General features: G+C 44.8%; 1 protein-coding gene across 1 annotated transcript; it reads left to right on the forward strand.

The window, feature by feature from the left end:
- The first annotated feature begins 364 nt into the window (after positions 1 to 364).
- NASP (nuclear autoantigenic sperm protein (histone-binding)) lies at positions 365 to 13,089 on the forward strand. The gene is made up of 14 exons (XM_008944898.1): positions 365 to 414; positions 3,414 to 3,524; positions 4,071 to 4,151; positions 4,352 to 4,449; positions 5,079 to 5,972; positions 7,798 to 7,880; positions 8,782 to 8,858; positions 8,979 to 9,052; positions 10,096 to 10,284; positions 10,522 to 10,688; positions 11,097 to 11,150; positions 11,244 to 11,315; positions 12,282 to 12,413; positions 12,923 to 13,089. Exons 1-14 carry the CDS (start codon positions 365 to 367, stop codon positions 12,974 to 12,976), a joined length of 2,136 nt encoding a protein of 711 aa, XP_008943146.1. The 3' UTR covers positions 12,977 to 13,089.
- The last annotated feature ends 919 nt before the right edge of the window (positions 13,090 to 14,008 follow it).

A 14,008-nucleotide genomic window follows, 5' to 3' on the forward strand; every position in this document is an offset into this window, starting at 1 on the left:
GCGCAGAACGCCCCGTTTCGCGCTTGGCGGCGCGTTCCGCCATGCGAGTTCGCGCGGGGATGCCTCTGAGCCGGGGGCGTGCCGGGTCCGTGGGTGCAAGCTGCCGGCGGGGGGGAACCGGGGTTTAGGCAGCAGACTTGCTGGTCAGGCTCCGTCCGACACAACCGGAATGTGAGAGTCTGCTTTCGAACGGCCTCTCACCCGGACAGGGGGTGAAGTGGTGTGTGAGCCGCCCGAGGTGGCCGAGCACCTGAAAGCAGAGCACTGCTCCTGGGTCTGGTTTCACACCTCCGGGAGCTCAGATCCCGTCATGAAACAGGTGGCCGGCGTCTTACAAACACTTATTCGATGTCTTGTTTGCAGGATGGAAGAGGAATTGGCAGCTCCTTCCACATCCACAGACAAGACAGACAGGTAAGGTGGAAGTTGAGGTTGTCAGGTACTAAAGAACACAAAATCCAGGGGTCGAGTGAAACAAAATCACTCTCTGAATGAGTTGTTAGGCTTGAATTTAGATGCAGGTGCTGTAGATGCTAAAAACCTGTGCTCACCTCTAGTCCCCCCAAGTCCAGTGCAACAAAACTCTTTCAGGGACTTAGGAAATTCTTGGTCTGTGAGGTAGTGCTGGAGAAGCACTGGGGAAGTGTGAGTATGTGACTAGTGTGCAGTAGTACTCAGAATCACAGTATGTTAGGGATTTGAAGGGACCTCTGGAGATCATCGAGTCCAACCCCCCTGCCAGAGCAGGACCATCTAGTCTAGGGCACATGGGAACTAATCCAGATAGGTCTTAAAAGCCTCCAAGGAGGGAGACTCCACAACCTCCCTGGGGAGCCTGTTCCATTGCTCTGTAACCCTTAACAGTAAAGAAGTTCTTCATGATGTTAAGGTGGAACTTCTGTGCTCCAGCTTGTATCCATTGCCCCTTGTCCTATCACACGGCACAAGTGAAAAGAGCCTCTCTTGACACCCAGCCCTCATATATTTATGCACATTAATTAGATCCCCCCTAAGTCTTCTCCAGACTAAAAAGCCCCTCAGTAAAAAGTCTCTCAGCTTCTCCTCATGAGGCAAGTGTTCCAGTCCACCAGTCATCCTTGTAGCCCTCTGCTGGACTCTCTCCATGGGATCTCTGTCCCTTTTGAAATGGGGAGCCCAGAAGTGGGCACAATACTCCAGGTGAGGTCTCACCAGGGCAGAGTAGAGGGGGGAGGACCACCTCCCTTGTTCTGCTGGACACACTTCTTAATGCACCCCAGGATACCATTGGCCCTCCTGGCCACAAGGGCACACTGCTGTCCCATGGACAACTTGTTGTCCTCCAGGACTCCAAGGTCCCTCTCCACAGAGCGGCTCTCTGTCAGATCACCTCCTAACCTGTACTGGTGCATTTCACTACTCCTCCCTAGGTGTAGGACTCTGCACTTACTCTTGTTGAACCTCATTAGATTCCTATGTGCCCAGCTCTCCAGTCTGTCTAGATCTTGCTGAATGGCCTCACAGCCTTCAGGTGTGTCAGCCAAACCTCCCAGTTTTGTGTCATCAGCAAACTTTCTGAGAAGACATTCTATACCATCATCAAGGTTGTTAATGAAGATGTTGAACAGGACTGGACCCAGCACTGATCCCTGCGGGACCTCACTAGTTGCAGGTCTCCAGCTGGACTTGGCACCATTGATCACCACTCTTTGGGCTCTATTGTGCAGCCAATTCTCAACCCATCTCACTGCTGGTTCCCCATCTCATATTTCCTGAGCTTGCTCAGGAGGGTGTTATGGGGGATTGTATCAAACGCCTCGCTAAGGTCAAGGCAGGCTACATCAACTGGTCCTCCCTGCATCTGCCCATTCAGTCACCACATCATAGAATGCTATCAGATTAGTCAAACATGATTTCCCCTTGGTAAGTCCATGCTGACTAGTCCTGATAACCTTCTTCTCTTCCATGTGCATAGAGATGACCTGCAGCATGAGCTGCTCCATCATCTTTCCATGGATGGAGGGTGAGGCTGAACAGCCTGTAGTTTCCTGGATCTTCCTTTTTGCCGTTTTTGAAGACTGGAGTGACATTGGCTTTACTTCAGTCTTCAGCCGCATCTCCGGTTTGCCACGATCTAGTGAAATTGGTGGAGAGTGGTAGAGTGACAGGGTCAGCCACTTCTCTCAATACATTTGGGTACATCTCATCAGGGCCTATGGACTTATCTATACCCAATTTCCTTAACTGATCACTAACCCAATCTCCATGGACTAGCAGAGAGTCTTCCCTTCTCCAGGCTTCCCCTCTTCCATCTCAGGTCTGGAGTTCTCGAATGCTGGTCTCAGGATTAAAGACTGAAAAAAAGGTGGCATTCAGCAGCTCTGCAACCTCAGTTACCAGGGCTGTGCCTCATTCAGCAGTGGGGCCATGCTTCCCCTCTTGTTCCTTTTACTACTGATGGATTTGAAGAAGCCCTTTTCTCTTCCTTTGCTAGTTTTAGTTCTAAGAGGGCTTTGGGCTTTCTTATTGCCTTCCTACATGTCCTAACAGTTTTCCTATATTTCTCCCAAGTGACAAATTCCTTCTTACATGAGCAATACACTTCTTTCTTCCATGAGATTTCCTTCAGAGGCTCCCTGCTCATCCATGCAGGTCTCTTAGCTCATTTTTTTTGCTTGAGGGAATGCACCTATCTTGGGCTTGGAGGAAGTGTTATTTAAAAATTGACCAACTTTTTTGGGCCCCTCTACCCTCCAGAGTCTTAGCCCATGGGATTCCTGCAAGTAGATCTTTGAAGAGTGTGAAGCTAGCCCTGTGGAAGTCCAGGGTTGTAATCCTACTAACTGCCCTGCTTCTACCTTGTAAAATACTAAACTCCACCATGTTGTGGTCACTGTTGCCAAGTGCTCCTCTTCTCCTAGTCTAAGGTACTGGGCTAGGATGGACCTTCTGGAAATGGAGCTGTGTGAGATGCTTGGAATTGAAATTGAAGCTTGGCTCTATCGTTTTTCTCACATGCATCATGCTGTGGTATGAGAAGTCATAACTTGGATTTTTTTTTTTATTTGGCTTAGCTGGCATTGGGAGTCTGGTAAAGCATTGTACAGTATGTGGTGTGGTGTTGGTGTGCAGCTCTTGCAGCATATTCTTTAGTGTCCTTTGCCATACGAGATTCTGATACCCACTTCTTGCAGCGGTTGGTTAAAATTAATCTGTGCTTGGTCTTCAGAGCTAAAAGCTGGTGCAGATTTAAACAAAACCAAACAAACTGCCCCTACCCTGCTAATTCCAAGCAGTATAACGTGTGCAACTTACTGTTCTATAGAGCTGACCAAGTTTGAAAGCTGGGTATGAAACTGCTGTGGAAACCAACAGAGTCCTGTATTTGATTTTTTTTTTTTTTTTGTTTTGTCTTCCCCATTTCTGCCCCCCAGTATGGATGTGGATGGAGAATCAAAGAAACTGTTGGGTTTAGGACAGAAACACTTGGTAATGGGAAATATTCCAGCTGCTGTTAACGCGTTCCAGGAAGCTGCGAGCTTACTGTGAGTAGTGGAATGTTTTGTGTGATTTTGTAGGGCTGGGGTTTCAGCTTGAACTGGCTGATACGAGAATTGAGGTTTTTACCTCACCTATGTGGGCTGTATTCATAGCTCAACCAAGGAGAGGACAAACTATTTAAACTAAATCAAGTGTTGGACAATACTGTAGTTGGTGTGTGATTCAGACAGCTTTTGTGATAGTCATTGCCCGTGCAGCTCCTGAAGGAGGAAAAGGAATGTGATGTTTTACTTTGCAGTGAATGGTTCCGATGGTTGTTAATATGAAAATGAGATAGTGTTACTTGCTAGGATCTTGTTTACTAGATGTGATCAGTCTCTGAGGCGATACCTCTTTGTGGTTTAGATTAATTTGCTTTGCTGGATGTTAAGAATGATGTCTACCTAAGTGAGAGAGGCATTTATTATTTGTTTGAAACAATGGGAGATGAGCTAAGAAACTGATTATTCCTGTCCAGGAATTTTTAGCTTTTGAGTTTGTTTCAAAATCTAATGTAGGCACGGACAAATAATTCTTCATTACTTTTACAGGGGGAAAAAATATGGTGAGACAGCAGATGAGTGTGCAGAAGCTTTTTTTTACTATGGAAAATCTCTCCTGGAGCTGGCAAGGTACACTAACGCTTTCCCATCTGATTAGGTTTGTCTGGCCTCACAGGATTTCACCCTCATATAGACAGGGCTGCACTAGAACTTCATACACCCCAGGGTTGCACTGGGTGGGGTGGGCTGTGGGATTGCAGCTTGGGCAGATAAAATGATGTGATTACTAGAGCTAAGGGATAACAAACTTTTTTTTTTTCCCCCTTTAGAATGGAAAATGGTGTTCTGGGAAATGCCTTAGAGGGGGTGCAGGTTGAAGAGGAAGGAGAAAAAGCAGATGATGGTTCTGTCTTACCAACTGTTGATGGTATGTAAAGCTGTCTGCCTTGAAGTGGAGGTACCAAGCTGCATTTTGTTGTCTAAATTGGTACCTTAGGTAGTTTGAATTGTTCTAGAACTTCTACAAGTACCTGATCACTGAAAGCATGTGTAAAGCATCAGCAGGTGTCAGTGTGCTGAAACAGTGCATTCAAACCTGCTTTCTTAAGCTTCACAGTAAACTTGAACTGCTTTGTAACCTTGTAGCAGTACAGTGTGTGCAGTAGGGCAGGTCAGAGTCTGTAAAAAAATAAAGTCCAAAACAGTGACAATAGTATACTACCTGCAGCTGGAAATGACACAGGAATTCCTGTCAATCCAGACTTAAAATACTGGCACCTCTTGCTTAGCTGCGACTAAAAACGCTACTGCGCCACACCGCACACTGCTTGAGCAGCCGCTTGCCATGCTGCAGCTGGGGGAGGGGGTTTGCTTAGTTCCACTTACTATGTTGGTTGTGTCCTAAGTCCTTGTACTTTGAAAATGGAGCTTTTAGAAGTGTCATCTAACTTGATGACAAGCCAACACACTGGAGGGTCTGAGGGTGGTATTGTCAGTGCCCATTAATGTCTTTGTCACTAAACTCGAAGAAATGTTTATGCTTCCTCAATCATGTAGAAGAAGCAAGGGAGGAGTTGAGAGAACAGGTATATAATGCCCCGGGGCAAAAAGAAGAGGCCGAAAAGGCTGCAGAAGAGTCTCCAGTACTATCTGAGAAGGAAACTAAAGAGAAGGATGTTGAAATGAAAGTGATCACAGAAGAAAAATCAACAGAAGAAGCAACTGCTGACAAGGACTTGAATCTTGAGGCTGAAGAGCAGATGGAGGCTTCTGTGGAAAAACAAGTAACTTCAGATGAGCAGAAGCAGCAGGTAGCTGTAGAAAAGGAGGCTACAAAAGAGGAGGTGGCTGCAGAAGAGAAGGTAGTAGAAAAAGAGGATAAGATGATTTCTGAGGACAAGGTAGCAAAGACAGCTGAGGAGAAGGAGAGAACAATGGAAGTCTCAGACGAAGAGGCAAAGGCAGCTGTGGAAGAGGTTGAAGCTGCAGAAGCAGCTGTGGAGGAGAAGGGAGAGGCAGGAGAGCAGACAGTAGAAGCAACAGAAAAGGAGCCGGCTGTGGAAGAGGGAGAGGCTGTAGAAGGACAGGCAGAGGCAGCGGTGGAAGAGAAGGCAGCAGCACAAGTGACAGCAGACATGCAGGCAGCAGTCGCTGAGGAGCAGAAAGAAGCTGCAGAAGGGGAAGCAGAGGCAGCTGAACAGGAGAAGGTGGAGGAGAAACAAGATCCAGCAGAGACAGCTACAGAAGAGAAACCAGATGAATCTGAAGAGGCAGAGTCCTCAAAGGAACCTGTGCCCACAGAGGGCAAAGAGCCATCTAATGACATGGAGGACAAGGCTGAAGGAGCTACAAAAGTAGAGAATGAGGAAAGCAAAGATGACCTGATGGAAGAGGGAGAAGGTGCTAAGGTAGAAAAAGAAGAGAAAGATGACCTGATGGAAGAGGGAGAAGGTAACAGTGAGAGGAGAAAAGTACTTGTGGGTGGATAACTTGATGGATTTGGCTAACAATGGGTAAAAAGTGTTCCATTCAGAATTTTCTGTTTGCCTTAGAATAAGGAAAAGGCACAGTAAAGGGAGGGGCTCTTGGAGGATTTTACATCCAAGTAAAGTTTCAAGGAATAGGGGATAGTTTCAGCATCTCTAGACTAACGCTTAACTAACTGCAAAGCAAATCTTACTTAAGAGCCAGCTTACAGCCCTGTGAAACGTGTAAGTACTGGCTAGGCTGGTGGAGAATACTGAATGGATGTTCACTTGCATGTGTCTGGGTTTATTGCACTAACCTTCAAATAACTTGAAGCACAAGTTGCCTCTGGTTATAACCATAATGTATTTTAAAACAGTGGAGCAGAAAGAGGAACAGCTGAATACATGACAAAACAATACATTTGGTTTTCAGAGGGGGTGGAAGGAACTCTAGTCTCTGGTGGTAATTAAAAGTGACATTTGTGTTGGCAAATCTAGCTTAATTTGACCTGGATACTGAAGGCTTCTTGCTGCTGTCTAGCTTTTTCTGCAATTCTGCTTCATTGTAGCTGTTTTCAGGATCATGTTGAAGTAACCTTGCAAAACTTGTACACTTTGAAGTATTACTTGCATGGTCTCAGTAGGTCACTGCTTTCTCTTGCACAAGTGAATTGGTGAGCTGATAATTGAAACTCTCCTTGGCAGTAACTCGGCTTCACAGGAAGGGTCTTATTTTAGGAGCAGCAAATGTTCAGGCTAAATAGGTTTGGACATTGGAAGATTTTTGTACTTGCTGAACACAGTGAGCACTCAGTGGTGGAGCAGCTGCCTAACAGTGTCTGTCTGGACAGACTAGGACTGAACAAAAGCTAAGAGTAGTTACCTGAAACTCCTCTTTCTCCTGTGAAAAGCTGATGTGCACACACTTCTGCTTTTTTTTCCCTCAGCTCTGTTGGTGTGAGCATATTGAACATCCTGGTCCAGTGTTGTCATTCCACATTCCTCCCACTACTTAATTTTTAACTTCCTAACATTTCTTCTGTTTTACTGTTGATGGAACTGTCCTCATACTTACAGCTTTGTCCCCCTCAGTGGTAGGTGTGTGCTTTTTGGGAGTTAGACTCAGGAGCTCACAGGTTCTCCAGTCTCCAACCCATAAAGCACCAGTTATTCTGGAATTAGTCAGTGGTCATGACATAGGAATTAAAAGTGTGAATTTAACATGCATGTCAACTAAGTTCTAGAGTTATTAGCCCTGCTCCTTCACTGCACACTTTCCCAAAATTATTTATACTGGTAGGGTAGATTTGTATGATGCTCCAGAGTCAAATCAGTGCTACACAATGCAGGTGCATTAATAACATTGCCACTTAAATGTCTGACATGAGGAACATGAATTCACAGACAGTCTTACTTGTACACAGCTTAGCAGCTATCTTGCCAAAAGTGCTTCTTATCTGCAACATGAAGACCAGCAACTGATCAGTGCCTCCAGGGCTGCTGAGGATCCCCTGCTTCCGTGGGAGTTCACAGTGCATTTGTGACAGCCAAATTCAGTCTAGGTTTCCATTCTAGATAGTATGAAGTTAAACTTAAAACAAGGACTAAAGTAGCTTGGAACTACTTAAGTCTGTGGTACATCACACTTTCAGCAAGATGGCTGCTGCTGAGAATTGATCTGTGCTCTTGCATCACACATCTAACCTGGCACTGGAAGGATAAGGGCTGGATGCAGTGTATTCTGCCTGACTCCATGTGAAGTAAGAGTGGTAACACCAAGTATTATCCTTCATCTACGTTCCTTGTAGAAACAGAAGAATCTGAAGATGAAGACAAAGAAAATGAAAAAGCTGAAGATGATAAGGAGAATGAATTGACAGTGGAAGAAAAGGTGAGATGCTGAGATGTCATGTTGGTGCTCTTTGAAGAGAGCAGTATTTGTCTGCATGTCATGTAAATGTCTTTATAAAAAGCTCATTTGTATCTCACTTAGTCCTATATAGGAAATGACTTTTGAAAACCAGTATTGCCTCTACAGAAGGGGCAGCATTATACACAGTCTGCTTTGTAGGACCCTGCTTACCTCTGTCTGTAAAGCTGGGCTAGCTTGGCTATGCTGAAAGATGTTTGGTCTACTGAAAGTAAAGCAGCCTGGGAAGTGCTGGGGCAGGCAGGGAGAGTTGCTTTAGCTTGTTACTGAAGTTAGTTACTTGCAACAGTTTATCCTCTACTGGTTTGGTGGTTGTCTCATAAGTGTTGGAGGTACCCAGTCCAGTAAGCCACGATTAGGATGGGAATTTACTGGGATGTGTGGTGCTGCTTAAATGTGGGATGCAGCAGTCAAAACACTTGGACAAAGCAGAAGCCTAGCAGAGTGGTACTAAGCATGCTAGACAAGTGCCTTGAGTAAAGTGTCTCTTCTTCAAACTTAATGAAGTTCAAAAGCTCATTTAAAATAAGTGGGACATCAACTCTTTGATTTAGCTTTTGGTTCATCAAAATACTGCCTTAAGTAGTATTCTTGGGATAATATTAGTGCTTGTTGGGGGAAAAATTCTGGAAGGAAAAATTCTGGCCATATCAACTAACAGGGTAAGCTTTTTTTTGTTCCACTTCACTGCAGGTGCAGTCTTGGTTGATGCGATATCTTAATTTTTTTTCCTTCTGTTGGTAAACTGTTTACATCTTGAAGTCTATTCCTTGACAATGCTGCTTAGAAACTTAAGTGGTGTTCCTTGATGTGATATGTGACCAAGTCACTTTAATCTTCAATGTATTTCTAGTCTTTACAGGAAAGTGAGGAGGATGAAATAGGAAATCTTGAGCTAGCCTGGGACATGCTGGAGTTGGCGAAAGTCATCTACAAGAGGTAAAGGCTTAAGTCCTAATTTGTGTATGAAAGAAACAATTGTAAATTGCAGGGTAGCATAAGCAATTGATGTGCGTAGTCTGATCAGGATTTGAAAACTAGTTGTTTTTCTTGATTTAGACAAGAAACAAAAGAAGCTCAGCTCCATGCAGCTCAAGCTCATCTAAAGCTAGGAGAAGTCAGCATTGAATCTGGTAAGTCATCTTGATTCTCGCTTACAAAACGTTCAGTTCTGTGTTCTATCAATCTGGTTTGTACTTCAAAATGAGAAGAGGTGAGTTAAGGCTGTTAAGGTAAAAACAAAATAGACTTCATATAATTATGATAATGCAGTTCTGGAATCAATGGATGAACAAGTTGGTGCCTTAAGTAGCACAGTTGGTGCTTTTCCAGAAGAATGAAAGAAAGCTTTGATTAAGATGTCACATGTTATCAGACCAAAACCAGCCTTGTGTTCTGCTTTATAGGCAAGGTTTGATTAGCTTCAGAAACTTGGAAGAGACTTTCCTTGTTGGAGTAGTGAGACACTGAGTGCAATAGGTGGTGTCAGTACCATGCCACTTCCAGCATATAAAAACTGCAAATGATGAAAAATTGGTTAACTCTTAGATTTTCTGGAATCCTGGAGTAGAGTCAGGAAAGACTCCTAGGCAGCAGAAAAAAGGAGTGGGAAGTAAGCCCCAGGTTTGTGCTTTCTAATGTGTCATATCTGCCTTTCATTTAAAAATGTGTTTTAAACTTGCTAAATCCAAGGAGAGTGTGATCTTTCTCTATGGCAAGCACTGGAAGTAACCTGACAGGTTTCTGGTTCAAGGCTCCAAAATTAGGGTTGTGTTTTATGGTACTAGGATACATTCAATGGAGAGCTTGTCTGGGAGGTAGCAGGGGACTGTCCTTAGCTCTGGATTCAAGTTGCAGTGGTGAGCAGTTAGGTTTGATTCATAGTAGCTGGTAGGATAGGATTTGTGTGCTTAGTTGTCTGTGAATGAACAAAAGGCTCTTGGGAGAGCTGGAGGAGCTGGACTCCACAGCATCTTTGAGGGTGGCGGCAGCCTCGTCGCGTGAGGATCTGAAAGCAGCTTGTCTCTGGACTCGGCTGCTGCTGTATTCAGTGGTGGGCCTGTTTTCAGGCTGTATAAAGCATAACAAAATACAGAGTAACTGCATATGGTTTTAGATCGTGCTTGCTTGGATAAATGAGCGTGGTTTGGGAAGGCCTTACTGCTTCCTCCTACAGAAAACTACACGCAGGCTATCGAAGAGTTCCAGGCCTGCCTGGCCCTGCAGCAGAAGTACCTGGAGGCCCACGACCGCCTGCTCGCCGAGAGCCACTACCAGCTGGGGCTGGCCTACCACTACAACAGCCAGTTCGACGAGGCCGTTCTGCAGTTTGGCAAGTCTGTGGAAGTCATCGACAAGAGAATGGGTGAGTGGAGTTCTAAAACTGCCCTGTGGCTGTGAGAGCTTTCACGAGTCCAAGCCCTAAAAGTAGCTAGGTGTGCTTATTGCCTTGTTGTGCAAAGGTTTGCTGGGCTGAAAGTGTTAACGGGCTGTACCCATATCAGTTGTCAGAACTGTGTGTTGGCAGGTAATTGCCTCTGGATATTGGTAACTGGACAGCTACTTTTTGAAGCTTTTTGCTATGAAAACTGTTTCATCCTAGCAATGCTTACTGAGCGGATAAAGAAGGCAGAAGGTGGGTCCCCTGAAGACGAGAAGGAAATCGAAGAACTGAAGGGACTGCTTCCTGAAATTAAAGAAAAGATAGAAGACTCAAAGGAGTCGCAGAAGAGTGCAAGAGTGGCTGAGCTGGCACTGAAAGCAACTCTGGTTAGTGCATCCTGTGGTTTCCTTCTAACCATTCTTCCAGTGAAATCTGAAGTAAACCAGAGCTCAGGCTTGCCTGTACAGATCAGGAATTGATGGTTGCTCACAAGTGTTAAGGGCTGTGATTGAGAAGGAAAATGAGGCAGCTGACAACTAAAGAGGATATTTAGTAAACACAATGATATTATTGTTTCAGTCTTAAATGGGAAATTGATAAACTTCTATACCAATTTAATGTGTCAAGGCTGGAAATATGAGAATGGACATGGGCTGAATGTTGCATCAGCCCTGTGTGTAAGTGTAGAATGCAGTGGTGAGACATGATGGAGTTGGGGTTCTTTTTTTTTTTTCCTAAACTAGCAGATATGGTCTTGCCAGTTTTTTTTCACTGTTTCTTCTGCTTTTCTTAAGGTTGGAACTACATCTGGCTTTGCACAAAGTGAAGACAGTGGTTCTGTTTCCACAGTAAGTTAGTTTAAAATGGATGTTGCCAATTCCTTTCTCCACTAAGGATTACTGTTTGGTGTTACTCATGTGTCAATGTCTGTCTTGTAATAGATTCCAGTAAGAAAAGCAGCTGATGGTGCATCTCAGTGTGTTACAGACATCTCTCACCTAGTGAGGAAAAAGGTGAGTCACATGACTAGTTGAACAAATAATTTAAGTACCACTGGCTTGCTCTGTATAATTTGAATTTCTTGGCTTGAAGCTTTTTTCTTAGTTCTATAATAAAAAAAAAATAACCACTCTAAAAGCAAAACCAGAAATAATGCATGAAACTCCTTTCCACTGGGAGCCAACCAGTCTGGGAACCATCTGGCCTCCAGGAGACTATTCTTGATGGTTCAGCACCCTGCCTGATCCACACTGGTTTAACTTCAGAGCTGAGTTGTGTGGCTTCTGCAGGCAGTCTCTGAACAAGTGCCCTCCTGTGCTGAGGTCCTGCCAGGAGAGCGGGGTGGCCTGCAGAAAGGGCAAGCAACCAGGCTGAGTTGGGTTCCCTTCTTTCCAAGTGGAAATGGAGAAATGAACTTCATAAATATCAAAGCCAGTCTGGTGGTAGCAATGGTAAACTACCTCTTAAAGATGTATTGAGCATTATGTTCCTTTAAAGGTATGTTTTTTTTCTAGTACTTTCTGCTAATATACCTAAAATTATCCTATAGGATCTTAGGTTTTGTTTTGTATGCTGATGTGGCACAGCCTGGCCTGTGTTATATTGGCCTCTTTCAGTTCAGGTTTGCCTGAAGCAACTGTGATCTGCTCTTACACAGGTGATTCTGTCATAGATGCCCCAGATCTATCCCCTTACCTGTTATCTGGCTCAGCATTTGCATGTTTCCTTGCAAAACTGTAAGGATAATTCAGCAGTATAGATACTAGCACCTGTATAATGTCCTAATGGAAATCCTTTCTGGTTGAGACCTGCACCAGAGCTTTGACTGAATCTTAATACTGAAGTATCTGTCTTGAACCTGGCAAGTAGAAGTTGAATAGATAATGTGCAATGACAGTTAGATGCTAACTTTCTAAGAAATAAAAGATCCTTAAATTTAATTTGAACATAGTGAAGACTATAAACAATTTTGTCTTCAGAGGAAACCAGAGGAGGAGGCTCCACAGAGAGACAATGAAGCTAAGAAATCTAAACCAGAACCAGCTGTCAATGGTGGTGGTGGTGAAGCTGCTCCCAGTGGAAATGAGGTTGCAGAAAAAATGGAAGAGGAGGTGGGCAGCTGAGTCAGGGCTCTGTACTGTGTGTTCCCCCCTCCCCCTGTGTTCCCTGTTCAGGCATGGTTTTGTGCCTGGTAGGTGTACTGATTTTTATTGCCTGTTGGTCTTCACAAGGCTTCCCAGATGAGATAGAGATTGCTCCCTAGTTGGCAAGATGCTTGTACTGTGGTGTCTGCTACTGTGTGGGCTGGAAAGACACCAGCTGTAAAGATTGGACTTGTGGGGTGGGACAGGAACATGTTCTGGGTATTTGGATCTGGGTGACCTACAGCAAAGGACCCTTCCCCAAAGTTGTTTTTTTTTTTTTTTTAATACTCCTAAGCTTTAATACTTACTGGCCTACAGCTGTTAACATCAATAACTTAGAATAGCACTGGGCTCTGAAGACCAGCAAAGCCACAAGTAAAGACTTGCAAGAACAGAAACTTTGAAGTGTTGTGTGAATTGGTGCTGTAAAGGCACTGTCCTGGTTTTTAAAAACAAAACCTTTTCTTTTCTTTTAGACGGATAATAGGCCACAAGCAGAAGCGGGGGCTGCAGTTGAAAGCACAGTATGATAATTCTTTAACCTTGAACACTCCTCTCCTTACAAGGAAAATGGTTTTGTATATAGTGTATTTTTTCACTTTTTGGCAACTTTTGTATGACTTCAATAAAGATTGTAAGCAAATGTTCCTTGTCTTGACCTTCCTGTTAGCCTTCAGCAGCTTAAATATCCTGTGGAAGGCTGATAAGAGCTTGCCTGGCCTCTGTGCCCTTTGTAACTGCTCAGGCACTGTTAAGGTATATTATTAGCTCTGCTCAACCTCCATCCCTTATGTCCCTCTGTTCAGGTGTAGGGAGTGTAGGGTGACATGACACACCCTTGAGTTCCTCTGTGCCTAAATGGGGGGATAGGCAGCTGCTCCAAGACAAAGAAGGCCAAAAAGTAAAGAGCAGCAGGCTGAAACCATTTATTCAATGTGTAGCAGGGGAGGAGATCTTGCTGTGGGTTTTGCTGCTTCCTGGGGCTGAGCCTGTGAATGCCTCTTGTTAGACTTCCCCTAGAAAGGGCTTGTGAGGGGGATGTGCCTAATCAAAACATAGTGAAAGGGAAAAAAAAAAGTGATTGTGCCTTCTGCTAATCCCTAAGCCATTCTGAACTGCATGAAATAACTTCATGGGGTGAGGATCAGCCCGAGATGGAGGCTGAGCTACACCGTGCTCTGGGTGCTGATTTTGGGGTTGGCCAGATGCATGCTGCCTGTCTTCTCCTGGCCTGTGCTCACTGCTATTGAAATGCCCAGAGCTTCTCTGGTCCTGGGAAGGACCCCACATACTTGCCCCCCTGTATGCCAATTATACAGGTGGTCCCAAGCCCCCATCCCTGCAGCTATAACAAATATTCCTATCACTTCCAGATAAAGTCTCACATTCCTGTTCCAGCTTGGTGAGGGGAAGCTGGGACTTTGCTGTGGGGATGTGGCCCAGCTCACCTTTGGGGAGGTTTGTGCTATGGCGGGAGCTCCCGAGCAGGAGGGGGGTCCTCCAGGGCTGGGAAGGGGGTGAGCAGGGAGGGATGAGGGCAGCTGGGGGCTGTGGGGCTGCCT

The sequence above is a fragment of the Merops nubicus genome, unplaced genomic scaffold, assembly GCF_000691845.1.
Source record: "Merops nubicus isolate BGI_N331 unplaced genomic scaffold, ASM69184v1 scaffold29287, whole genome shotgun sequence".
NCBI lineage: Eukaryota > Metazoa > Chordata > Aves > Coraciiformes > Meropidae > Merops > Merops nubicus.

Coding starts and splice junctions, on each gene's coding strand:
- NASP (XM_008944898.1), top strand. CDS start 365: ATGGAAGAGGAATTGGCAGCTCCTTCCACATCCACAGACAAGACAGAC. Junction 8,859..8,978: donor GCGAAAGTCATCTACAAGAG/GTAAAGGCTTAA, acceptor TTCTTGATTTAG/ACAAGAAACAAAAGAAGCTC. Junction 9,053..10,095: donor AGAAGTCAGCATTGAATCTG/GTAAGTCATCTT, acceptor TTCCTCCTACAG/AAAACTACACGCAGGCTATC.